The sequence below is a fragment of the Bison bison genome, unplaced genomic scaffold, assembly GCF_000754665.1.
Source record: "Bison bison bison isolate TAMUID 2011002044 unplaced genomic scaffold, Bison_UMD1.0 scf7180017864363, whole genome shotgun sequence".
NCBI classification, from domain to species: domain Eukaryota; kingdom Metazoa; phylum Chordata; class Mammalia; order Artiodactyla; family Bovidae; genus Bison; species Bison bison.
The window spans coordinates 5,145,742-5,173,417 of NW_011494935.1; the positions used below are offsets into that span (position 1 = coordinate 5,145,742).

At 37.3% G+C, this 27,676-nt stretch overlaps 1 protein-coding gene across 1 annotated transcript; it reads left to right on the top strand.

Moving 5' to 3' along the window:
- Nucleotides 1-10,118: 10,118 nt before the first annotated feature.
- GABRA6 (gamma-aminobutyric acid (GABA) A receptor, alpha 6) lies at nucleotides 10,119-26,426 on the top strand. The gene is made up of 9 exons (XM_010855336.1): nucleotides 10,119-10,156; nucleotides 10,354-10,472; nucleotides 11,051-11,118; nucleotides 13,051-13,271; nucleotides 13,357-13,439; nucleotides 13,747-13,890; nucleotides 14,298-14,450; nucleotides 15,695-15,954; nucleotides 26,151-26,426. The coding sequence occupies exons 1-9, from the start codon at nucleotides 10,119-10,121 to the stop codon at nucleotides 26,424-26,426; spliced, it is 1,362 nt and encodes a 453-aa protein (XP_010853638.1).
- Nucleotides 26,427-27,676: the final 1,250 nt, after the last annotated feature.

Here is a 27,676-nt window from a genome sequence, read left to right on the forward strand (position 1 = left end):
GAGTTTTTCCATAATAGGTTATAGAAAACCAAACACAGTTTTTGGCCAGTCCAATATTTCTCAAATTCTGGAGCCTATCACAAGTGTCTGCATGTATTTGTACAGACTGCGCCTGGTCTGGAAGCTGAATGTGCCAGTGGCAACAGAAACATAGCCAGCACTCTACTCCCTATGCCTACAGCTCAGAGTAAGGGGGGTCTTGTAATTAATCTACCTACGGGAGTTCCCTGCCTGTGAAAGGCCTCTTAGAAGGCAATTTAACATTCATTCATCTTCCTTGGCCACCTACCTTATAAAGGGTGACAAAACTAATACAAGAATATCCCTTGTTGTTGGAATTAGTTCACTCCTTGGAACAAACTTTTTGTGGGATTCATCTGAACATTTACCTGTAGCCAGGGATTTCTTATAACTTTCTCAACTCCCTCTTTAGCTAGAGGTGGCCCTACCACTCAGTCTTTTACTTGTTGAATGAAGATATGATGACTGAAACACAAGTAACCATATTGCTAGGGTGACATGAAAATCAGCATCAGCACTGGCATTACTTTGCTGCTAAAGCCCGGGGCTTCCTACCTCCATTCTCTTTCTGCTGTAAGAAAAAAATAAGCCACATGTTTTTATATCACTACAGGTTGGGTTTTCTGTTGTTACATCTGTTGTATTCCTTACTGATATAGTGCTATAATAATAAAACAGGCAGCAATGACAACAATAAAGTCCCACGAAGTCCACAGAGCTATGTAGCTCTTTTAATTCTGATGTATCAGATAATCAACTCCTAGCATGCTATCTTCAAATCCTGGTAAAAGTTTATGTAAAAATAACCCTTCTGTTTCTCTGATGGTCAAAGCTTGTTAGAGAGCCTTTACCATTTTTTTTTTTTTTTGGTGCAATATCATCAGTCACTGATGAGTCATTAGCTCAAAACTGCGTTAAACACCTCTTAGCTGCTTCTCTGAAGAGTCCTCCACTCCCATCACTTATTTTTTTTCCTCTCTCAGATTAAATCATTCAAATATAAATGGAAATCCTCTACATTTTAAGAAACATTAAGTCATTTAATATAACAACATGAAGGACACAATCGTTCCCATCCAGGCCTCTGACCTTTCCATGGCACTTTCAAATATTTATTTTTATCACTTGCTTTGAGAATATCCCTTTAGGAGGTGGTAAGTTTGGAATTTATACCTTATCCAAGTCCAACAGAATCCATGCTAAAAGACTTCCATTCTGCTTGCTCTTCTATAATGTTTCCCCAGAGTGCATCACTGGGCTTAAACCCAAAATTCTGTCCTGTCATTCCCATACTCCAACCATCTGATAAATAGGCAAACAGATTCTAGGCCCTGGGTAGCAATGCCAGAAGACGATGCTCAGCAGTCCCCTAGTGGCCTGAAAGAGTTCATGCATGTACTAAAATGCTTATTCTACTCCATGGAGGTGTGAGAGATTTATGAAACAGCAAGATCATTAAGTAACTGCCAATTAGTACATTCCTTTCCAGAAGGTCTGGGAAGTACACTTGAGAATCTATTTAATACATCGTCTGCATTTACTTCCTAGTGGGTTGTGCAGTCCATCAAAATGCCATACTATGTCATCACAATCTGAACTTTTACTGTCAGGTTTGGCATACAGTCTCCAGAGTTAAAAGGTTCCTTTTAGGAGCTAGTGACAGTAAGCTACTTCAGTTTAGTTCAGTCGCTCAGTCGTGTCCGACTCTTTGCGACCCCATGAATTGCAGCACTCCAGGCCTCCCTGTCCATCACTAACTCCTGGAGTTCACTCAAACTCACGTCCATCGAGTAGGTGATGCCATCCAGCCATCTCATCCTCTGTCATCCCCTTTTCCTCCTGCCCCCAATCCCTCCCAGCATCAGAGTCTTTTCCAATGAGTCAACTCTTCGCATGAAGTGGCCAAAGTACTGGAGTTTCAGCTTTAGCATCAGTCCTTCCAAAGAACATCCAGGGCTGATCTCCTTCAGAATGGACTGGTTGGATCTCCTTGCAGTCCAAGGGACTCTCAAGAGTCTTCTCCAGTAGCCTACTTACCTGAAGCCAAAAAGAGGACTTTATAAGAAGGATACAATGCTTTCAGGAGGAACTCAAGGGCAGAAAGATACCTAGATAACTAAGGAATGAAATCAAAGAGGCCATCAGAAACTTAGGTAGCTGCTCTCTCAGATATGTGGGTAATTTTTGACTCCACTTCTAAATAATGGAAATAGAAGACTTAATTTGACCAAAGCCAATGATGACAGCAGTGAATATGGTGATAAGTGTGGTAGTGCTGTTGATGGAAGTTTTTTCTCACTTACTGTGGACAATTCCCCATGATAAACACCTTCATATACTTTTCACTTAATTCTCATGGAGATTCTGTAACACCATTTTATAGGTGAAGAAGATGAAACCTAGAGATGATAAATAATTTGGCAAGGTAACTTGCCTGCTAATGAACCCGTTACCTAATTCCTCAAGGGAGGGTTGATATGGGGTCCAACAGTACAAGCATGATGAATAAGACTCCACTGTATGAAACATCAGGGCAATTCTCAGAGAAAAAGTGCTCTTATGAATTGTTTAGACAACCCCATTGTGGTAAAGTAGAGACGTCCTTGCCTTTTCTCAAGTCCTTCAGTGAGGAGAATGGACATCTTTCTCTATGGGACTCAGTTTTCTCTTCCAGTGTTTTCATCCATTACATTCTTCCTTATTTCGTATATTCCTATTTCTCAGAGCTATTTGTTTATAAACAATGTCAATTACCATGTCTCTGAGCTCATCATGAAGCCAGGGAAGTCCATTTATAATCTACTAAGTTTGTTCAACTGCTGAAATTCAGTGAAAATGTCTGGAAATAATTTTTCATGAGATAATTACTGACCCCTCCTTCACTATACAGATGCCTCCCCACTCTGTCTTTCCAGAAGCACAGTCAGTAAATTATATATTTTGCACTCAGCATTTTGTCTGCCCAATTAAACTGATTACGAATATCTACCATGTGAACTTCCTGAGGGCAAACATTTTTAAAAATTCCTATATTCTCAACATATGACAAACATAATTAAAAAAAGGTTAAACTGAACTGGTACTGGTTAAACAGGCAGAAATCATGAATTCATATCCCGTGTTCTTTTAGGTATGACATTTTGGTCCTTCTATATTTGTGTCTTGAGGTTTGAAATCAGTATTTCCTGCCTATCCTTCTGGGGGCATCAAAATGCCCTGTAATATGTTCAACATTCTATTCCTAACCAAGCCAGAACAATTTAAAGCTGCAGTACAGAAAATTGCCCTTTATTGTCCTTTGTTTCCCAGGGCAATATTATCCTTATTGCACTGAATTCCCAAGAGGGACTGCATGGGGATTTCCTACAGTGTCCACTGAGAGGTCACTTATACCATAACAAAACTGTAAACAAAAAAATATATTGTTGGTCCAGAGAGTCTGAGTCCTAACTTTAGAAAATGATATCAAAATAGAAGGCTAATAGACACATAAAAAGACGCTCAACATGGCATATATTAGAGGAATGCAAATCAAAACTACAATAGGTATCACCTCACACTAGTCAGAATGGCCATCATTAAAAAGTCTACAAGGAACCTTCTTACACTGTTGAGGGGAATGGAAATTGCTACAGATATTATGGAAAATGGTATGGAAGATTCTTAAAAAACTAAAATTAGAGTTAATATATGATCCAGCAATTTCACTCCTGGGAATATATCCAAAGAAAATTCTAATTCAAAAATATACATGCACCCCTATGTTCATAGCAGCTTATGTTCAACAATGTTGAACAATGTTGAACATAGCAACTCTGTTCAACAGTTTACAACACCCAAGGAAACAACCTTACATGTTCATCAACCACAGATGAATAAAGGAAATGTAGTGTGTGTGTGTGTGTGTGTAGCTTCCCTTGTGGCTCAGATGGTAAAGAGTCTGCCTGCAATGCAGGAGACCTGGGTTTGATCCCTGGGTCAGGAAGATCCTTTGGAGGGGGGCATGGAATATTCCATTCCAATATTCATGCCTGGAGAAACCAACGGACAGAGAAACCTGGTGGGTTACAGCCCATAGCGTCCCATAGAGTCAGACATGACTGAATGGCTAACACACACACACACACACACACACACACACACACACACATAATGGAATATTGATAAAAAAGAATGAAATACTGCCATTTGCAGTAACATGGATAGACTTAGAGATTATTACACTAAGTGAAGTCAGACAGAGAAAGACAAATATCATATGTGTGTGTGTGTGTGTGTGTGTGTGTGTGAAGTCACTTCAGGCATGTCCGATTCTTTATGATCCCATGAACTATAGCCCGCCATGCTCCTCTGTCCATGGGATTTCCCAGGCAAGAATACTGGAGTGGGTTGCCATTTCCTCCTCCAGAGGATCTTCCCAACCCAGGGATCAAACCCATGTCTCATGTCTCCTGCATTGGCACACAGGTTCTTTACCACTAGTGCCCACCTGGGAAGCCATATCATTTGTATGTGGAATCTAAAAGATGATACAAATGAACTTATTTACAAAAGAGAGACAGACTCACAGACATAAAATTCAAATTTAAGATTACCAAAGAGGAAAGGGGGAAAAGAAAAATTAGGAGTTTGGGATTAGCAGATACAAGCTAAAATAAATAAAACAGAAAAACAACAAGGTCATACTGTGTAGTTCAGAGAACTATATTCGATAGCTTTCAAAAAACTATAATGGAAAATAAAAAGAATATATGTGATTGTGGGTATATAACTGAATCACTTTCTTATGCACCAGAAACCAACATAACATTGTAAATCAAACATATTTCAATTAAAAAAAAAGACAATTATGTCAGATCTGTCATATGCAAGCAGTGTTTAAGACTGTGTACTTTTGAATTAGAGATACTTACTAGCTTTGGAGCATTAGGTAGGTATATAGCTAATGTACATACCTTTGTAAGCCTCAATTTACTCTTTTGTGCAATGATGATAAAAATGGCTACTTTATAAGGCAGTTACCCATATTAGAGATAATATCAATGTATATAGTTGCCATCTAGTATGTGTTCAATAGATATTAACTATTATTTTATAATCTACTACTTATCTTCCTCCTTTAGTACAACTTAGTAGGACCTCTCCATTTTTCTCTTCCAATGTTCCTCCAAAGTACATTTTACCACCAAGATCCTCTTTAAACATTTTCCTCCTCACTTTATTCCAGAAATGCTCCATACCTGATTCTTTGAACCCAAATATTCATTCAAAGTCTCTATCAAACAGTTCTTATTTAGGATGTACCCAGATAACCTCAAGATTCTGCTAAATGTTCTTAGGTATTCTTAGGGACCATGTAATTTCCTCATGAAACAAACATTCATAAACCCATTCCTGGTGTTCCAGGCCATAAGAACACTTTCAGTAACAAAAAAAGAAACTTTTTCTTCTTCTATGGTAGTCCATTCCATCTTTGGATAAATAAATAAAAAAGAAATTGGTCTTTTAATAGAACTGAAACTTATATTTCGTTGGATTCTGCGCCCCCCAGCATTAGTTTGTCCCTTCTTGCTTTTGATTTAGACAAGCTGGTTTTAAATTGTAATTCTGCATTTACTAGTTGTGTGAGATTAAGCAAGTTAAATACTTACTGATCTACAAAAGGACTCACTTAGAGGCAACTCGTAGATTTTTGTGTTAGCAGTGAAGAAATTGGAGTATGTGGAAATCTTAACATAATTCTTGGCACATGGTAAATGTCAAATATTTGGTAGTTATTATTAATACTATGCTAATTTCCACTTGGGCTTCCCTAGTAGTTCAACTGGTAAAGAATCTGCCTGCAATTCATGAGACCCTGGTTCAATTCCTGGGTTGGGAAGATCCCCTGGAGAAGGGATAGACTGTGCTGTGGTTGCTTAGCCGCTCAGTCGTGTCCAACTCCTTGCAACCACATGGACTGTAGTCCGCCAGGCTCCTCTATCCATGGGGATTCTCCAGGCCAGAATACTGGAATGAGTTGCCATCCCCTCCTCCAGGGGATCTTCCCAATCCAAGGGATGGAAGACAGGTCTCCCGCCATGCAGATGTGTTCTTTACCATCTGAGCCACCAGGGAAGCCCAGGGATAGGCTACCCATTCCTGTATTCTGGGGTTTCCCTGGTGGCTCAGACAGTTAAAAAAGTCTACCTGCAATGTGGGAGACCTGTGTTTGATCCCTGGGTTGGAAAGATCCCCTGAAGGAGGGCTTGGCAACCCAATGAAGTATTCTTGCCTAGGGAATCCCCATGGACAGAGGAGCCTGATGGGCCACAGTCTATGGGGTCACAAAGAGTTGGACATGACTGAGCGACTAAGCACAATTTCCACTTACAGTCTTAAATTGCATTTATTGATTGACTGACTGGCTTTCCATAACCATTTCTAAAACAAACAGGGAAAATGTTTCAAGTCCTCTAGTATTAGGTGGGAAGTAGTTATACAAATACTGAAATCCTTTGGTTCAAGTTCCTCAAACATAAGAACATTAATGCTCAAATAATAAAGTTACTTTGTTAAAGTTATTATTTGACAAAAAAAAAGAGCTACTGGGTTTCTGAGGCTCAATTCTAATATTGTTTCTTTCTTTCTTTTTTTTAAAATTTAAGCCCAGTGGAGATTTGCAGTGAGAAAATGCAATCATGTGTTGTTCAACAGACAATTCCATTCTGATCTTGAAGATTTTGATTGTGTTTTCTATTTAGTTATGTATAAATGCATAAATATATGTATTGGTTCTTTTTTATCATGGAAAGTAGTATTTAGCATCTGGTGCCAAGTTTGCTTTTTCTGTGCAATAACCTCCTCCAATCATCTCTGAGTCCTTGGTTAATTTCTTTTTTTTTTATTTATTTATTTTAATTGGAGGTTAATTACTTTACAATATTGTATTGGTTTTGCCATACATCAACATGAGTCTGCCATGGGTGTACACGTGTTCCCCATCTTGAACCCCCCCTCTCTCCTCCCTCCCCGTACCATCCCTCTGGGTTGTCTCAGTGCATCAGCCCCAAGCATCCAGTATCATGCACGGAACCTGGACTGGCGATTCGTTTCATTGCAGCACTGTTTATAATAGCCAGGATATGGAAACAACCTAGATGTCCATCAGCAGATGAATGGACAAGAAAGCTGTGGTACATATACACAATGGAGTATTATGCAGCCATTAAAAAGAATACATTTGAATCAGTTGTAATGAGGTGGATGAAACTGGAGCCTATTATACAGAGTGAAGTAAGCCAGAAAGAAAAACACCAATAAAGTATACTAATGCATATATATGATTAATTTCATACACACAAACCTGGGGTGCCAGGAGTTCAAAGTTTAGGACAAAGAAAGGAGATAGATTTTTTTCATATTGTCCTTTTGCAAAGTGCAGCATATTAATAAGAGTATTATTGGAGAGGATGGTAGTTCTAGGCTTTCCAGTGGAGAGGAACAGCAGAGCAAGCCAGTGGTCATCCAAGGTGATTTAAAAACATATTTAGGAAAAACAGCTGTGAAGTAGACAGGTGTGAGACAAATGTTCTCTAATTTTCCAGAAGAAAGTAATTCACTAAATAAGGGGAATTCCTAAATACTTGGTTTGCATAGACAAAATGCTACATAAATGACCACGCATTTCTCAAAATAATTGCTCAAAGAGTCATGTTTTTGAACTCCTTTATGGCTAGTTCCATAGGAAAATAATAACTGTAATCAAACATTAATGTTGTTATTAGAGCTTGTCTGCCAATTCTGACAGAGATGTGTGAAGAGGTGACTTCCTTATGTTGTCACCAACATATAAATCAGATAAACAGAAGTACAGAATTTGAGTCCCTTAGGTCCAGCACATTCATTTAAAGGTGAGATCTGCAAAGTGAGATGGCTAAGATTACATACCCTTATTATCCTTCCAGATTTAAGAATTTTTTTTTCCTATTTAGACTAGAAAACAGATTTCTTCTCCTTCATTAAACTACTAATTAAAACTCATCAGAAAATAGAATCAAATATGTTAATCTTCTCTTTAGAGACAAATATAATAATAACTATTTCTTTTTTCAGTAAATACTTTGCAGGAGGAAAACATGCCTATTCAAAAAGAATATGTATATAAATGTAACACCTCACCAATGATCATCTTTTTAACACATAAAAAAAAATCAGTCTAGACACCTCACTAAGCTTGAGGATGATACAAATCAGAGATGGATAGTAAACAAAATGATGGGTAAAAATGATACAAACTTGCAGGGATAAATGTAGAGTCCTATGATGAATAAAAACAATACATTGTATTAAAAATGATCAGAGAATTACTTAATAGCATCAGATCCTTAGGATTTAGTGCAATCAATGGAATTGAAAATGCTATAGTGATTAGTTGTATTATGTTTAAAATAAAGTGAAAAGAATAAGAAGAAATACAAAAACCAGGTTCTGTAATCAATAAAAAATGATTTTTGGAGTCTTAGCTTAAATTAGACAGGACATGATAGATATCTTTGTTTATGTGATTGCTATGTAGTTTTGCTCTGAAATAATATTATTTTGTGTAGCTTCAAAGGTGAGAACTAGGACCAGGGTGCAGATTTCAACCCAACACAAGTAAAGCAAAGTGAGAAATCAGATGCTGAATACCACTTGCCAGGAATGCTGGAGGGAATTCAGGTTTTTGATGAGTAACTAGAAAATTCCGTGTAACAGATTCAATAATTAAAAAAAAATTCATAAGAAATTTTGGACTTTTCCTGTTTCTACTGTTGTCATTGTTGTTTTGTTTATAGCTAATTTATTGAAATTTTTCTCAAATTATTTATGTCACATCTTCAGAAATAATGCTTATGACTGTGCTATATAGCTTTAAGTTACCATCACTTGTGTAGAATTTAGGTGCTGAAAATACAGACTGTGAACTAGGTAGATAGTGGGTGGATCTGGCAGGAGGATAGTGAAGAAGACATTTGCTTCTGGCTCTTATGTTCCTGAATTAAAAAAAAATATATATATATATATATACACACACACACACATAAACACACACATACACATTCATAATACTTTATTATTTTTATTTAAAGATTAAAATGACAAGGCTATTACTCCAACTTTCCCAGACTAGGGGGAGAATGCTGTTCCTTGGTTTCAAACATTCCACTTTGACCTGTGACAAGCCTAATAGTGCCAGCAACATCATCATTGACCATGTTTATGGATACTTTATTCTTATAGCATTTCTACATGGAAATCTTAGTAAGCTCTTTCCAGACATTATCTCTTATAGGCAGCATTCGACTTTATAACTTTGCTCGAGATGCCATACATTTCACAAGAAGGATCAGCAAAGTACTTCCAAAAAAATAAAAAACAGAACACTAATTCAACAGCAGGATGGTCAGGAGTTGTTCTCTTGTGTTCTAGGTGCTTTTTCAAAGAAGAATGAGAACCAATATTTAAACAGAGAGGAAAGGGGTAGCTGAAGCAATAAAGCTGGTGAAATCAGAAAGAGCATCCAAGAAGACCTCAATATTGTTAGACTTTTTAAGCAGTGAGAGCTATGTAGAAATCCTTCTGTGAACCATAGAAATAATAAATGCTGAGCCCACTGGAACATAATTTCAATCAGCAAGATGCCAGTGCCGTCCAGATTTCCTCACAGGGCCCTGCTAAGTCCATGCCAAAACTAGCAGTGAATTTCTCCCTTCTAATCTCCCCTAATGCCTTACTTGATTATTGTCACGGCTCTCTGACCATGCACTGTCCCTCCAGACTCTCATTCCCCAACTGATCAGTCAGAGGAGGATAAATGTCCACTGGGACATACTCTAGGACCCCAAACCACCTTGTTCCATGTGAAAGGACAGAACGGAGAGAGAAGAGATCAAGGGGAACCCTCCACGTTTAGCTGGCAACCTTTCCATCTTCATCTACTGGATTACTGGCTGGACACAAACAAGAAGGGCTATGAGTGGTCCCGGAGAGCGCTCTAGTTAACTGGAAAAGGGGAACTGGCTGGGAGGAGGAGAAGGCAGGCGGAGGGTGAGCCAGGCACCTCAGTGCACCGCAGGATGGTGTCGCCTCTGCCCTGTCTGTACATTGTTCTCTGGTAAGACTTTGTTTTCTGACTTTTCCTTTTAGCTCTAAGGAAAGGGCAAGCATACATCCACTGGGTGACTTCTATACCAAATCATAGAAGCAGCCTGGATGGCATGGCTCATCTGTATGGTGGGGTAGATGAGGCTGGAATGAACAGCCTATTTTTGGGGGGCCTGGGAGGGAGGATCATTGATTGTCTACTCACAGGGTAGAAAATGCTCTAGGGAAACTTGAAGATGAAGGAAACTTCTATTCCAAAAACATCAGTCGGATCCTGGACAACTTGCTTGAAGGCTATGACAATCGGCTGCGACCGGGATTTGGAGGTAAGAGGCTGAGTCCTTCCTAGACTGTATGTGACATGTGTGCCCTTCTTCCCCCTTAGTGCCAGTCCAAGGCCCAGAGGCCTCAGGATAGCAGAGTGGGAAGTTGCAGGGCACTGGGGTTGGGGCAGGGGGCTATCCAGTCCCTGTCCCTCCCTCAATTCCTGAACTTACATGTGAGTCATTTGAACTCTCTAAGCCTCCACTTTCTCAACAGTGGTGGGGTGTATGAACAGTGCTTGTCTCATAGGGTGTGTGAATGTAAATGAGATTCTTCACATAAAACACATTTTTAAGCATTTGTTCCATTAAAGCTATCACTAAACATTATTACTGTAGTTGTCAGAACACTAACCCAGTTTTCCTTCATTCCTTAAACTTTGCAATTTGGCCGGAATAAACTCAAAATAATGCAACTAATCTGAGTTTTTAAGAGCTGAAAAACTAAAGGACCCTTGCTACTGGAATTACTTTAGGATGGGTTATAGATTCTGGCTGAGAGAAGGGACTTTGTGAAACAGTCGTTTCATTCAATCTCCTTAACATCATTGATGATAAATGTCCCTATGGGCTAATTTCAGGTGCTGTCACTGAAGTCAAAACAGACATTTACGTGACGAGTTTTGGGCCCGTGTCAGACGTGGAGATGGTGAGTGAGCTGAGTGAGGAGAGTAATTTTGCTTAAAGGAGGACCGGACTGAGTCCCAGAATGAATGATAATGGACATTGTTAACAAACTTGGCTCCAGATCTAAAAGCAATATATGCACTCATGCTGGGAAGGAATGGCCATTAGAACAGATTATTGGCCAAATCTCCTTCACATTTCACTAAAGGCTCTGCTTGAACATGAATCTGAGGAGACTTTTAAGATGACATCTTCTCTTCTGTTCACATATCAAGCGCCGATTCTTCCTTACAAAGAGAAGATTCTCCCCCATCTTTATGAAGTTTTAGGAAATTTATGGAGGAGTTAAAAAACAACAAAGATGGAATGCCATGTAAGAGTATATTGAGAAGATCTATTAAACATAAAACGTGGCTGTTTTGGCAGTGCCCCATTCTCAGTACATGTTAATAAAACAGTAAAGGGAGTCCTTTGGAAAGACTACTGCATTCCACCTTTTATGTTTGCAAGTGGACCAGTAGGTGTTCTGGGAACTCTGTTCCAGGTACAGATGGCTGTAGGATTCGTCAGAGGGTATTTATAGTAAGTGGCAGTGAACAACTGAACCAGTTTTTTAGAACAAAGTGTATCATGATATTCTTTGACGTTTCTCAGGTAGTGTGTCCCCCTAAAAATAAAATGTAAATACTAAAACCGAAGAAAAACATAACTCTTTAAAGTGGTGCATTAAATGAATTAGGGGATGTAATTCTAGATTAACAGCTATTAGAGATTTTCATTTTCTGCTTTTTGAGCTGAGAATATAAGCAGAAAAGAAAGGAATAGAAATTTAAAGAGGGGGAAAGGAGTGAAAAAGGGAAGAGAAAGGAAAGGAGAAAAGAGTAAAAAAAAAAAAATAACAAGAGGGGCAGAGACTAAGGAGCACTTTAGGAGATAAATGTCTTAAGAGGTGAGAGAGAAGAGTCAGCATTTCTTCAGAATCCTCAACAATTTAACTATCAATTTTTTTCATTTGAGTATGATTCACACCAAGAATAAATAATCACAACTATATTCTACTGTAGCATTGCAATCTGGGGACACTTAGAACTTTATTTTATGCGTGTGTCTCTTTTTTAAGTGTATTTATACAAGAGAGGCTTGTTATAGCCTGGACCACCATTATATGGATATACTGTATGTCAAATTATATTTTTAAAATATAATCACCACTTGCAGTAATAGGTCTCATAAAGAAATATATAAAGGATACAAAGCAATTCTTGGCAATATTTTGACATAATTATAAGTTGCTATTTATCATTGACTTTAGCAAAGGCCTTCAGCATAATACTTAAGTTCTTAATGTTATTTCATAAAAGCCACAAATTAAAACATAATTTTGATTATGCATACTTAAATGAGGCTCTGTTTGAGTAATCATGGTAGTATTTGCTTTTATGTTCTCTGAGAACTATATAAAATAATTATGATGTGCAAAGTATGCTTATCAAGTAAAGTTTCTCTATCCTTGGAACTGTACTAAGTGGCACTGTGTTGCTCAGATATATTTTTGAAGGTAAACAAGTTGCTAAGAGGAATGATTATACTAACTGATGGTAGGAAGGCCAATCCAAAACCTAGATTAAATCTTATATTTTTATTCTAAATTAAACAAGAGAAATCAGGAGGTCAGTAGATAGAGACATGGATTACTGATAGAAAAAAGGAAGAATGTTGAAGGTGAAGGTGGAGAAGGGAGGTTTATACAATATCAACATGATCGTCTATAATAACATTACAATCTTACAGTGTGAAAAATAATAATTCACTGGTTATAGTTCTCCTGATAGGCTATTGTCATAAAAAGTTGCTTTATTTCTTAAATTTTAGTATTGCGTATGTAAGTTAGTGAATAAACTTATTCTTAATGAACCACCTACCCAGCATGCATGAATATCTTACTTTCTCTTAGGAATACACGATGGACGTTTTTTTCCGCCAGACTTGGACAGATGAGAGGTTGAAGTTTGGGGGGCCAACTGAGATTTTGAGTTTGAATAACCTGATGGTCAGTAAAATCTGGACACCTGACACTTTTTTCAGGAATGGCAAAAAATCAATTGCTCACAACATGACAACTCCTAATAAACTCTTCAGAATAATGCAGAATGGAACCATTCTATACACCATGAGGTGAGGCTTCCTCAGTTCTTTGTCCTCTGCTCAAAGGATTTGTCCATCATACTAACTCAGAACTATTTATTTCAATGTTCCTTAGGCTTACCATCAACGCTGACTGTCCTATGAAACTGGTTAACTTTCCTATGGATGGGCATGCTTGTCCGCTCAAATTTGGCAGTTGTAAGTGACAAAATGCTTCTGAGAGTTAAATAATGTATTCAAAATACATAATTATTTGGTTTTAGTCAGGCTGGAAAGCAAAAGAGAAATACTACTCTGATATTCTCTGTATAATTCCTAGAATTAACTTACTTAATCATGTCCGTCAATCTTATACATAGAGGTTTTGGTCCCCAGGATTAAAGAAAAAAATTGTTTTTTTTTTAATTTATGCTTGTATTTTCCTTTCATAATGGACAAGATTTGCTTTGAAAGAAAAAAAAAACACAACTAGCCAGATTTACTGCAATTTGTCTAAAAAATTCAGATGCTTACCCCAAGAGTGAAATCATATATACATGGAAAAAAGGACCACTTTACTCAGTGGAAGTCCCAGAAGAATCCTCAAGCCTCCTTCAGTATGATCTGATTGGACAAACAGTCTCTAGTGAGACAATTAAATCTAACACAGGTAAGAATTTAACCAACATGTGAATGGAATCCTACAAGGTGACTCCAGTGCACATTTTCAAAATATCTGTTTGTATTTCCTCTGCATTAGCCATTCTCAGCTAAACTTGCAGTTTTAAAGTGATGAGTAGCTTTAAGATGGATTTTGCAACCATGTGCATATATAAAGATTTGAATAGCCTTAGAATGAGTAGTTTTGTATGTGTGTGACACAAAGAACTCCACAGAAAACAATGAGCTGATGCATTTAGCATCTGCTGATCGACTAACTTTGCCATACATTGAAAAATGTCTTTGCTATTTTCTTCCTACACATATTAATTTAAGGATCTGTAAGGTTTATTTCTAACTGCACTCTTTTTGCACGTTGTCAACAGCAATAATACTGACATACCTGTCTTCCAACAGGTGAATACGTAATAATGACAGTTTATTTCCACTTGCAAAGGAAGATGGGCTACTTCATGATACAGATCTATACTCCTTGCATTATGACAGTCATTCTTTCCCAGGTGTCTTTCTGGATTAATAAGGAGTCTGTTCCAGCCAGAACTGTCTTTGGTATGCTTCACTCTTTGGGCTCTACTTTCCATCATCCTCCAGCTCACATTGCTTGTGTATTTTAAGGGGAATATTCATACCAGTGAACTTTTTCAATCCACAAAGGAAATAAACTCCTATCTCATTCAGACACATGTTTCATATGAAGTAACCTTCATCTTATCACAATTTGTGTGGTGAATCAACAAAAGATTTGTCTCAGCAAGAATTCTGGCTGGTTTCCTATGACTTTCACGTGTCCTATTTTGGAGAATTTCTTATCTCAATTTGCTTTTTCATAACTAGAAAAAGTAGGAAATTTAAAATGACATGTAATTCAATGAAATCAAAAGTTAAGATATTGAACCCCTGAATACACAAAATATATCTCCCTTTTATTTAGGTAGGATCATAAAAAATTTTGCCATTTTTTTTAGGTCTTCAGTTCAGTCACTCAAGCCTTGTCTGACTCTTTGCGACCCCATGAATTGCAGTTAAATATCACCAATTTCCTATTGTTCAGACTAAATATTTAGTTACATTTATGTTATATAGAATCACTAACAGTGTGACGGAACAAAATTAAATAAGAAAAAGAGCTGTAACAGAAAATATCTTCTGTAACAAAACCCAATTTTTTTCTCAGCTTTCATGATTATAAGTTTAGTAGTTCATAGGGAAGACCTGAGTTTAATTGAAATCTCAGATGAATTTTGACTTTTTAATTTACCATACTAAAACAGATCTCTTTCTTCAAGTTATAAAAGAATATATATATAATGACGCTAGCCATCTTTGGATTATATAAATCCTCCAAGACAGAAAACTGCTGCAAGATGAGTGATGAAATTATTTGCTCATGATTAAATATTTTATCTTAAAAAACCAATCTAGAAATTAAAATATTGTGAAATCTAATTTTATATTTATCATCTATACAAATATTTATTAATATGATGAAATTTTATATCAGCATTAAATATGCTCACAAGTTCAAGAATGTATTACTCATGTACTAATAATTTGCTATTATATTATTATTGTTAAACTAAGTCACTTCAAAAAATAACTTTGAGCAACTACAATGTATGCGAGGTATTGAAGGATACAAAAATATGAATGCCTATGGTAATAACTGTGAACAATTAAAAATAACAAAATAACAAAAATTACATTTGTAACTGAAATCTCCAACAAGTTCCCATTTGAGCCTGTTATTCGATTGCAAATGCTAATACTGCATTTCTCATTCTGTTTCGTTTTAGGAATCACCACTGTTTTAACCATGACCACTTTAAGCATCAGTGCCCGGCACTCCTTGCCAAAAGTGTCTTATGCAACCGCCATGGACTGGTTCATAGCCGTTTGCTTTGCTTTCGTCTTCTCTGCTCTTATTGAGTTTGCTGCTGTCAACTACTTTACCAATCTTCAGACACAAAAGGCCAAAAGGAAGGCGCAGATTGCAGCCTCACCCCCAGTGACAATAGCAAAAGCGACTGAACCCCTGGAAGCTGAGATTGTTTTGGTAATTGTTTACTTTTCTAATGTTACCCACACTGTATAGGAAAAGGCAGCCTGAATAGTTATTGCAAACAAGTAGATAGTCCAAAAATAATATTAGTAATAAAGTTATGTAACTTTGGTTCCAAGGTCAACTTCTCCAACCTCACAGGAAAAGCCAAGCAACAATCCTTCATTGATCTTTGCTCTAAACTTTTGGTATTCCTCTTTCATCATCCTCAGTAGTACTGGCAGATTCCAAGTTCTCAGAGGAGACGAGAAAATTCTCAGCCTTTAGATGCTTCCTTTGAATGGGTTCCCATATACCGACCAGGGAGAATAAAGTTAAAAAGAAAGATAAAAAAACGTTCTTAATGAGGTTCCACAGTCTGAAGGAAACAAACAGGGACTCTATGAACAATTTTTGTTGGAAATCTGCTTCTTGTTTAATCCAGAAGGGAAAGATGTGTATATGAGATTCTGTGAATGCTGAGTCATAAGCCAAGATTTTGATTCACATGAAAACATTCTCATGTTCACATTCATGTTATATGTATAAAATACGCATATTTATGTATATTAATTTTTGCAAAGACTTAATCAGTGAAAAATACCTATAAAATTAAGTTTAGATTTGTGGTGACTAAGTGCTGGTCCCCAAAGCATTTTTTAATAAAAAATAAATGATAGCATTAATAATTCAAGGGTCATAAATGTGCCCTCAAATTTCAATTATGTATATGAATAAATTCTCACAATTAAGTTGCATGTACTTCTTAAAAAAGGATTGTAGAATTGATGGACAAGTATACATTTTTACTTCAATACAAACTCCAAACTGTAGCTCTTGAGCAAAATCAAGTAATGCAGACAATTTGAATTGAAAATTTGTTTATAATTGATCAATTCTCACAAATATTTACAAATCACAAAACTAGTTAATCCTTGCTTAAGTTTTACAATAAAAATTATAACATTATATGTATTTTATTTTCCAAATACTGAGCTATTTATTGGCTTTAAAAGATCATTTTTATTGAAACGTTTCTCTTTGATAAACTAAGAAACTTGTTTGAGAATTTGCATTTTCTCCAAAGGCTAAGACCAGTCCATGATAAGTGGCAATTCATCATTTAAAAAGTTTTTCCTTAAATTAGACCTCATTAAAAAAGAAGTCTGCCATCCAGTAATCCAGTCAAATTACATTTGAAAATAAAAAACAGAGGCTCAGAGAAGGGAAACATTAATCACTTAGAAAAACTAAGAATTGATTCCAGAAATCCTAATATTCACAACTACACAGAGGCTGATGCCCTAACCTCCCCAGCACTTGCTCAGAGACTGAACTATGAAAGAGTACATACCACTGGGTAAAAAAGACCTTTTCTGAATGTAGGTAAGGTGATTTCCAAAATTCTTTCTTTCATTTAATGATGTTTGGGTGGTGCTAGTGGTAAAGAAACCACCTGCCATTGCAGGAGACGCCAGAGATGTGGGTTTGATCCCTGGGCTGGGAAGATCCCCTGGAGGAGCAAGTGGCACCCCACTCAAGTATTCTTCCTTGGGAAATCTTATGGACCGAGAAGGCTGGCAGGCTACAGTCCATGAAGTTGCAAAGAATTGGACATGACTGAGCATGCACACATCCCCACACATGTATTTTCAAAGGTCACAAAAATATAAATTTATAACAAAAATATGTTAGTCTGAAGACCTAGTTCAAATGAGTTGAAAATTGTATTTTTCACAAAAGATAAATTCTAAGTATTTTTGAGAATTATTTTGTTTGTAAAAACATGTGATTATGTTACAACCTGTCTTTACTTATATAGACACATAACTATTATATTGCCCAAAGGTCATATACTAACATATATCTAGAAAGGAAGAAGAACTAATATTTATCAAAATACCATTTAACAGTGTCTTATTTGACAAGTACAGTAAAAATAAGAGGAGAAATTCATGAGAAAAAGGGCAAGAAAAGTGATTTTGAATATAGTCATTGATCTGATATTGAGACAAAAGGAAAGACCAACTTCCTTACTTCAACATTTTTAAAATATGGATTACTGAGAAGGATATGATCTCAAATCCTTGGAGAAAGCACAGAGTTATCATTCCCTAAGTCTATTATTTTAAAGGTATAATTTATTAATAAGATGGAATTTAAGATCTCAGGTCTTCATATAGACTATCTTCTAATAGTTCGAATATAGTAACATATAATTAGGCTGTCCTTTGGAACTTGTATAAACAAATTGGATTCAAATCATCTCAAAGTACTTTTTTCCTTGCAAGTGGACTCTTTTTTCCTATGAAAAATTATATTTCTAAACCTGGCTCCACTTATAATATTTCAAGGCAATGAAAAGGAGACTTTTGTTTCTGAAAGGCTAAGTCAAAGTATAAAAATAAAAACCAAAAGTAACCAAACCTAACAATATAAACCTTGTAAGCATCAAGAAATAAATACAGATGATTGCATAGAACATGCACATTTTATTTATTTATGTCAAAACTTGGCAATTGCCTTTTATAATATAGAGGAACAAACATAAATTACGTATTTGGAATTTATACAGCACAATGGTATATTTTGATTACAAGGCCATTTTTTCTTTCAAATACCATGACATTTAAAAATGCCTATTCAGTTGTAATCAAAATAACATTATTTGGGTAAGCTGGACATTGAAATAGCAATCCAATATGGCAAAGCTGAAATGAGATTAAGTGCTTGGATATTTCATGTGATTCTAAATTGTATGTTTTAAAGTACACATTGTTTTTCACAAGAAACTGGTTAGAATGAATGTGAAAACTTTATTGCTTTGAATTTGACCTTGAAATTTATAATAATGATAAAGAAATTCAGACATTTAAAATCTAGTACTCATACCTGAAGAGACTAAATCTAAATCTTCAGAAGTGTTCTACAGATTAATAACCTTTCTGTTTTTAAGGCATTTGGAAGTGGACTTTATATTTTTAGATTTTGAGAAGAAATTCTCCAGTGCTTCTTTCCCGCTTATATGGTATCTTTCCATATTGTTTTTATATGATATGCTATTTAGGCATTAGAAAGTACTCCTGTATTTATGTTTCAGAACTTATTATTTGTCTAAGGTATACTTATTTTGTAGATAAGACTGAATTTAGACTCTGATCTCTTTTGGAATGTTTTCCTAGTATTCTTTTTATTTTAAACATCTAAGTCCTCAACACCAAGTTCTTAAGAATGAATCCTCTGCCCCACTACTCAACACATCCAACGTGACTTCTCTTTTTCATGGAAGGTGTGATGTTTTTCACAAATTATCTATAAAGTTGACCAAAATTTAATTAGTTTAGAGAATAACTGTGTTTATACTGATTGCATGGTTTATTTTTCTTGTCACCTGACACCAATTTATAGAGTACCTATGTGTTCTTTTCATACCATAAGCATTTATTAAGTGCCTTTATATGCAGACCCTTTGTAGAACATTGAGAGTTCATTAGTAAGCAACATCGACAGAGCCTCTTCTGTCCTGGAACTGCCCATCAAGCAGGAAGAGAGGGAAATCAAGGAGCCCTGCCAATGCGCTGTGATAAAGCTTGTGGTTACAGACGTATAGGAGGCTGAAGAAGGGCCATGCAAGAGTGTTCACTCAGTCTGGAGCAGGTGATTCTGGAGGAAGTGGTGCCTATGTTGAGAACAGAAAGATGAGCCTGGCCCTGATCTAGAGACACTAAGTCAGTTATTCACAACTTGGGCACAGAGAGGCAAGTAAGACACGTTGTCCTTTCTGTACCCTTCAAGGTTGAAACATCTGCTGGGCCATAACCATGTTGCCCTTCACCTCTGTAGAGAAATATGAAGCATAGATTTACCTCCCCTGTTCCTAATATTGCTGAGATTTCTTTGAGTACTATCATTATTCCAAAGAATTAGCAATTGAATTAAGACCATCAGAGACTCTGAGCACCAGAAAGACCATGATGCCCCTTCCCCAAGGTAGCACCATCATATGACTTATAGAGAGGGTGGGGTGGGTCAGATGAGAAGTGTAGGCAATTAGCTCTTTCCCTATACCTTCCATCAAATCCCCATCTAGTATTCCTTTCAGGACTCTCCAAACATTTCAGTGTGGTTTTCAGACATGTCTCTAGCACCACTGACCTACCAGATTGCTACTAATCAGCTGCTTCTCTGTAGATATTCTGGAATTGTCTCTGCTCCCAGTTCTACCAGTTATAAATGTAATGACATTTGACAGAGTTCGTTTTCTCCGTAATTTTTAATACTATCATTTTATAAATGGTCAAATACTAAATGTTTTAAAAAATATGTTCTCTTGTTTTTGGTGCCCCGGTTAAAAGCAGATGCTTTGTTTGCCCTATAGTAATGCAGCCCTTGTTGAAATATCTCCCCTACGAGGTAACCCATTGCTCCCTCCTCTTTAATATATTAGGTTCACTGAATATTGTATCAAAATTGCTCTTAGTACTTCCCAAATGCCTTATCCCTATACCAAATAACTGACTGTCACAATGTCCAGTTTGACTCCAAGTACCTTTGCAATATGGCGTTACCTAAAACAAAGCAATGCTCTAAAAATACCCAAAGCAGGATGGCACTGAGCAGCAGGGGAGCCCTGGAAAAATTCAAAACCACAGGTATTCCACTCAAAACAGTGACAGCCCCAAGCTGAGCCCTCATCTGGACTCTGACAAAAGCCTATTTTACCATCAACTGAAGCTGCTGAGCTTACAATGGGGCAGGCAGAATCTGATGCAAACCTGTAGCTTGAATGGCTTGCAAAATTGGCTTTCTTTTCATTTCAGAAACTCAATGAGATTCTTCTAAATTTTAGATGTCCAGTCTCTATACTGCCGATTTCTAATTATCCAGGAACTGATTATCCAGCTTGTGGGTTATTCAGCTCTCTGGCATTTCCTTGAGAACCTTGTACTTGTTGCCTGCTAGAAGGTAATGGCACCCCACTCCAGCACTCTTGCCTGGAAAGTCCCATGGACGGAGGAGCCTGGTGGACTTCCGTCTATGGGGTCGCTAAGAGTCGGACACGACTGAAGCGACTTAGCAGCAGCAGCAGAAACTTCCCAGGTGGCACTAGTGGTAAAAAACCTGCCTGCCAATGCAGGAGACATAAGAGATATGGGTTCAATCCCTGAATCAGGAAGATCCCCTGGAGGAGGGCATGACAACTCACCCCAGTGTTCTTGCCTGGAGATCCTCATGGACAGAGAAGCCTGGCAGGCTACAGTTCATAGGGTCACAAAGAGTTGGACACGACTGAAGTGACTTAGCACAGAAATCCCCCAGCCATCGCTGTACAATGAGACAGTGTAATTCTAAACCAGTGATGCTCAATGGTGGGTGTCCTCAGAGGACGTATGTCATGATACAAGGACATTTTTGATTGTCAAAACTCTGAGGATGTGGGTGCTACAGGTATCTTATGGATAGAGGAGAAGGATGATACTCAACACCCCATGGTGTACAGGACAGTCCCCACAACTAAGAAGTACCAATATGTCAGTAACTGTGGCTGAGAAACAACTGTGCCCTAAACCCTAAAGCTGATGGGAAGGAAAAACAGTATTTATTAAGATTATGCTCTTAGCAGTGGTCTCCAACATTTTTGGCACAAGGAATCGATTTCATGGAAGATAATTTTTCCATGAACTGGGGTTGGGGGTGGTTTGGGGAGGATTCAAGCACATTACATTTAATGTGCACTTTATTTCTAATCTATTGCTGCCTCTCATCTGACAGGGGTCCCCAAGCTCTGTGTGGCCCAGAGCTTGGGGACCCCTGCTCTTAGGCATCTAAGGGGGACTGAATTCAGGTGCTACCACTTGTCACTTGTGTGAGCTCCCTGCTTATACCTTCATTAGCTCAACTCTAAAACAAAATATTATTACATTAGAGATTCTTTCTAGGAATAAGCAAAATAATGCAGGCAGAGTGCCAGGCAGTGCTTGTAAATGGTAAGTGTTTAGATATGGTACCTATGTGCATGCCTGTGTGCTAAGTTGCTTCAGTTGTGTCCAACTCTTTGTGACCCTTTGGACTGTAGCCCACCAGGATCCTCTGTCTACGGGGATTCTCCAGGCAACAATATTGGAGTGAGTTGCTATGCCCTCCTCCAGGGGATCTTCCTGACACAGGGATCAAACCCATGTCTCTTATGTCTCCTACATTGGCAGGCAAGTTCTTTACCGCTAGTGCCATCTGGGAAGCATGGTACTTATAATATAATGTAATATAAACAATATGCTAAAATAGAAAATAATCAAGAAATATTTTGTTCCCTTCTCTTTGCCTGAAAACTCTTGTAAGTCTCAGAAAATGTTTCGATTTTCATTCATTTATTGATTTAGCATATGCTTATGAAGCATTCACTGTGTTCTATGCACTGGCTAGGTAGTTTGGAGTACTTAACACATGAAAATAATATGCCCTCTACCATTAAGAGAGATTTCTACATTAAGGAGATTTCAAGTTAGGAAGGGGGATAAAGCACAACAGAAGTAATGTTTACAGGGAAAATATGATAGCAAGAAGAACTGTAACAGCTAAGTAGGCAGGAAGCATATAACGGAGGCATTTTCTTTCTCAAGTTCTTAAAGAAAGGGAAAAAACCCTTACAGATGAAATAATTATTGTCTCTAACTTTATTTATTTATTTATTTTTTGTCTCTAACTTTAAAGATGGAAACTTTAAGCTTAGGAAGAATTTATGACTCCTTTGCAATGTGTAAGTCATACAGCAGATAAGTAGTAAATGTGGAACTGCAGACTAGGGCTTTCTGACTCTGTTTCCCTCTAACTCCTAAGCAACCCTTCATAGAGACTGCCTAGGGAAGCAGATGAAGAAAAGAAGGATCCTGTCATGGGAGATGTTTAATTCCAAGCTAATGCTATTATGCATAAATTTTTCATGCGTTAGGTCTTGAACAATCTTGCTTAACTCTGAACAAGGGCTATCTGGCAATTCTCATTAAGTCATTTGTGACACTGTGACATGCCAAGAGATTGACAAATAACTTCTCCCCACATCTCCAAAAGAGAGAGGGAGATAAGACAATACATTATATTTTTATGCTGGATTATAATTTACACTTTTCCATCTCAGTGAACTTGTTCACGTCTGCCCTCTTTCTCCCTTAAAAAGAAAGAAACATAGGTGACAGATAGACAATGCATGCTATTAAAAATCAAGACAGGTTTGGAAAGAAGATCTGCTCTAAAGCCTTGCCCTCTTTATTCTCCAGTAAGATACTTAGAAAATTTATTAGAGTAAAATATTTTCATGTTCTGTGTATCTGGAAGGAGGAGAACTCTTTTTAAAGGATTAAACAGTGATACATTTTTCTCTTTCAGGTGAAGAACATTTTGATAACATATATAATAGTTGAAAATTCAAATTAGAATTTGGGAAACATGATAGAAAGCTTTGGCTGACAATGTTATATTTATCTTCTAAGACAGGCAGTACATATTGAGACTGGGATACCACTACACTGGTCCTATCCACGCACTACTGGTGACCCTAGGCACAACTGTCCTCAGTTGTCACAGTTTTTTCAGTTGTTTAACAATTTATTGGTAAAACAGACTAACACACAGGACAGCTGTGTACAATGTCAGATATTACACCCATATATCAATATCTAGATTGAAAATTGTATATTACAGGTGTAGGCACTGAAAAGAAAGAATGATCAATAAGGGCACGAGAAATGAAAGGAGGCTCCAGTAAGAAAGTGAAGCTTAAAATTGACTTTGAGGAATGAATAGAATTTATGAAAAGAGAGTGACAATGGTTTATAAAGCAAAGAATCAAAGAAGGTTGTCACATATCTTTAATAGAAAATGTCACTTATTTCCTATTCAAGATCAGTACACTGGGCAATATTCTATTTGAAACTCTCTCCTGCCTCCAACACCTTTGATTTATTTATTTCTGTCCACAGGGCCTAGCCCAATATCTGGTCAACAGATAACAGGTAAAGATATTCTTTGCTTGAAATTCACCATGGTCAAGTCAAATCAGACTTTACAGTGATTTATTCTTGCTTTTGGTAAAGAAACAGCATTTACTATGGCCCCCCAAAGCACAGTGGGCTTGAATTCTCTATGATGACTATTACTATTTAGATGTTCAGGAACATCCCTGACAAATCAAAGCAAAATTCAGGAGTAGAGGGAGAAGAGGTTCTTGGGGTTGTTGTTTTCCCAGAGTCCAAGTGTCACCGCATCAGCGGGCCATTCCGGTCCCGCGGTTCCACCAGCACCGGGGAGGTGGCCGCCTCATGCTGTTGCCATGGGGCTGCTCTCTAAAGCCATGGGAGTCTGTCCATGTGAATAACACACCCTGCCAGGCAGCAAAGTGGTGATTTTGCTGCCAGAGAGGAAACAAGGCAGTTTTACAAGAGCAGGGATAATGTACAGCATGCGTGTGAAGGCAGGGACTCAGCAAGGACAACCCAGCCACAAGGAGAGTGATTATTACAGGCTGTAGACAAGAAAAAATAAGAATCAGAAGAAGCCCCCCTAGTCTCCACCATGTTGAAAGGTGTCTAAAGCAAACAGAATTAGAGTCTCTGAAGCAGACTCGATACTATAGAGTGAAGAAGAGAAGATGCTGGGATATAGCAAGCACTGAGATTAACCAGGCTGGTTGATTACTGGCTGTGAAAGCATGGGTGAAGCAGTTCCCACATCTAGATCTCAGCCTCTCATCTGTTACTTAATGCACTGAATATCCCTTTCAAGACTAGAATTGGTTGTCCTCTGATTTCAGTGGAACAGAAAAGCTAATGATGGAAAAGAACATATAATAATTATGAGGTTAATAAATGTATCATTTTTGGTAACTTAAGATGGAAGGAGACAGTAGAGAAGTTCTGAACAGGAAGCAGAAAGCTCACAACACAGAACTCTGGACCAAGAGGCAGTCACATTCAAGGGAAGAATAGTATGGATATTTCTACTTTGTGCCTAGCTTTTGAGGTACATGAGCATTTTAAAATTTGTTTGCTATTGTTCATACCTCAGTTGGTTCAGATATATGAATGTGTGAATATTAGGCTGTAGGCTGGGAACCTGTCTAGAAGAATGCTATCCTTTAACTGAGCTGTTATTTTATGGTATTAACTAATTACCCACATACTACAAAATGAAATTCCCTGTCATCGTGACATTCCCTCTCATTGCCTATACACATTGCCATATAGGTTTATGCATAACTGGGGTGGTGGGTGGATAAACCCTTATAACCTGGCTTATCTCTTCCTAATAGTACAATACTCAACACAGTTCCTGGGACATGGATCATGCTTGGCATCAATTGCTGATGTATTAAATTATAGGATATTAAGTGAAATTTGCTCAGTCATGTGTGACTCTTTGAGACCCCATGGACTATATAGTCCATGGAATTCTCCAGGCAAGAATACTGGAGTGGGTAGCCTATCCCTTCTTCATAGCATCTTCCTGACCCAGGAATCCAACCAGGGTCTGCTGAATTACAGGCAGGTTCTCTACCAACTGAACTATCAGTGGCTGTTAGTAAATCAATGTTTTTAGAATTTGTTTTACCACTTTCTTGGAAAAGTAGCACTATCAAATATTATTAAGAATTTGATGACACTGCCCTGGTGATCCAGTGGTTGGGACTTTGCCTGCCAATTCATTGCAGGCACAGGGGGTGCAGGTTCAACCCCTAATCAGGAAGCTAAGATCCCACATGCCTCATGGCCAAAAAATCTAAACATAAAACAGAAACGATAGTATAACAAATTCAATAAAGACTTTAAAAATGGTCTACTTCAAAAAAAAGAAAAAATAATTTGCTGGTACTTTAACTTATATGATAGAAAGAAAGAGAAAGAAAGTGAAGTTGCTCAGTTGTGTCTGACTCTTTGTGACCCCATGGACTGTAGCCTTTCAGGCTCCTCCATCCATGGGATTTTCCAGGCAAGATTTACTGGAGTGGGTTGCCATTTCCTTCTCCAGGGGATCTTCCTGACCCAGGGATTGAACCCCGGTCTCCCACATTGCAGGCAGACTCTTTACCATCTGAGCCACAGGGAAGCTCAACTTATATAATAAAGTGTCAGCAAACATCTGTCAATGATGATAAAATGAATGACTAATGTTTGTTCCTTTACCTAAGCAGAATATATATGTATATTTTTCCTCTACAGCATCCTGATTCCAAGTACCATCTGAAGAAAAGAATCACATCTCTGACATTGCCAATAGTTCCATCCCCTGAGGCCAGCAAAGTCCTCACAAGAGCTCCCATCTTACAGTCAACACCTGTAACCCCCCCACCCGTCTCACTAACCTTTGGAGGTACCAGTAAAATAGACCAATATTCTCGGATTCTCTTCCCAGTTGCATTTGCAGGATTCAACCTTGTATATTGGATAGTTTATCTATCCAAAGATACAATGGAAGTGAGCAACAGTGTGGAATAGCTTGCAGCCATAATAACCTGTTTTCAGTAAGTTCTTGTTTTCTGAATTTTTAAAAATAGCAATGAGACTTGTATAGATGCTTTTCTGAACATGAAATCAAAATTGAAATCTCTAACATATAACTTTGAGTAAGCCTGTATGGGCAGAAAAGCAATAATGTTACTTTTCACAATTGGAAAGTGGAGGTTGCTAAAGAATATGACTTTTCTGTACATTAGAGAAAATTTTATAAAAGGATACAATGGATTCAGGATGAATTTGTCAATCTTTGTCCTTAATTGTTCAATATTTTAATTGTCACTGTGAATAACATTTGTCACAAAGCAGATAAAATAAGAAATGTTGACACTTCTAAAGGTTGCCTTAAAATATATTTATTTTTGGCTTAGTTCTGAAGAGAACAAAATATAAATAGTCTAAATATTTATCAGGAGGTTAATACCAGCATGTTGGAGGCCTTTATGCTAGTAAAATGGCTTTCAGGGCACTGTAAAGCCTGCATTGAGCTTAGCCATTTGTTTCAAACCTTGCTGTGCTATTTTACGTCAATGAAGTATGTTGTTTTTATACATATGAATTATACATAGATCATAAACTATATATGCATTGTATATAGCTTCAGTTGGACTGCAGTACAGGGTTGTTTTATCTCATTCAGTTCTTCTTTTAAAATAATATGTTCATCATAATTCCATGAAGTGGTAGAAGGCTTGTATATTATAACTGTTCTTATATCTCATATTCTTTATCTTTCTAAGTGTATCACTAAATGAAACAATAATAAACATGGTTGTCTGGATCTGTTTAATAGAGCTCAGAAGAGTTTCCTCAGTACGGGGATGTGAAGTGTCTACCTCCCCAGTGTTAGTGTCCCTCGGGATTCTGAGAGGTAGAAAATATGAGTAGCAGACTTGGTCATCCAGTTCTAAAAAAAAAAAATTTGTATTCCAGTAGTTAAGCCTTCATCTCCTTTCTGCTCATTCAACACTCTTTCTGTTATAAGATAAATAGGGTCTGAATGGTGACTATAGTTGATAACATTGTATAGTATAATTGAAATTTGCTAAGAGAGCAGAAATTAAATGTTTTCATCAAAAAAAGTAAATACATGAGATGATGGATATGTTAATTAACTTAAAAGAGGAAATCATTTCACAATGTATGCATATATTAAATCATCCCATTGTACACTTTAAATATCTTATAACTTTATCAATTGTACCTCAAGCTGAAAAAAAATGAATGAGACT

What these genes read in the sequence shown, in the direction of transcription:
- GABRA6 (XM_010855336.1), top strand. Translation starts at nt 10,119, where the DNA reads ATGGTGTCGCCTCTGCCCTGTCTGTACATTGTTCTCTG. An exon ending in TCCAGCCAGAACTGTCTTTG is followed by an intron (nt 14,451 to 15,694) that starts GTATGCTTCACT and finishes GTTTCGTTTTAG; the next exon opens with GAATCACCACTGTTTTAACC. An exon ending in TGGAAGCTGAGATTGTTTTG is followed by an intron (nt 15,955 to 26,150) that starts GTAATTGTTTAC and finishes TTTCCTCTACAG; the next exon opens with CATCCTGATTCCAAGTACCA.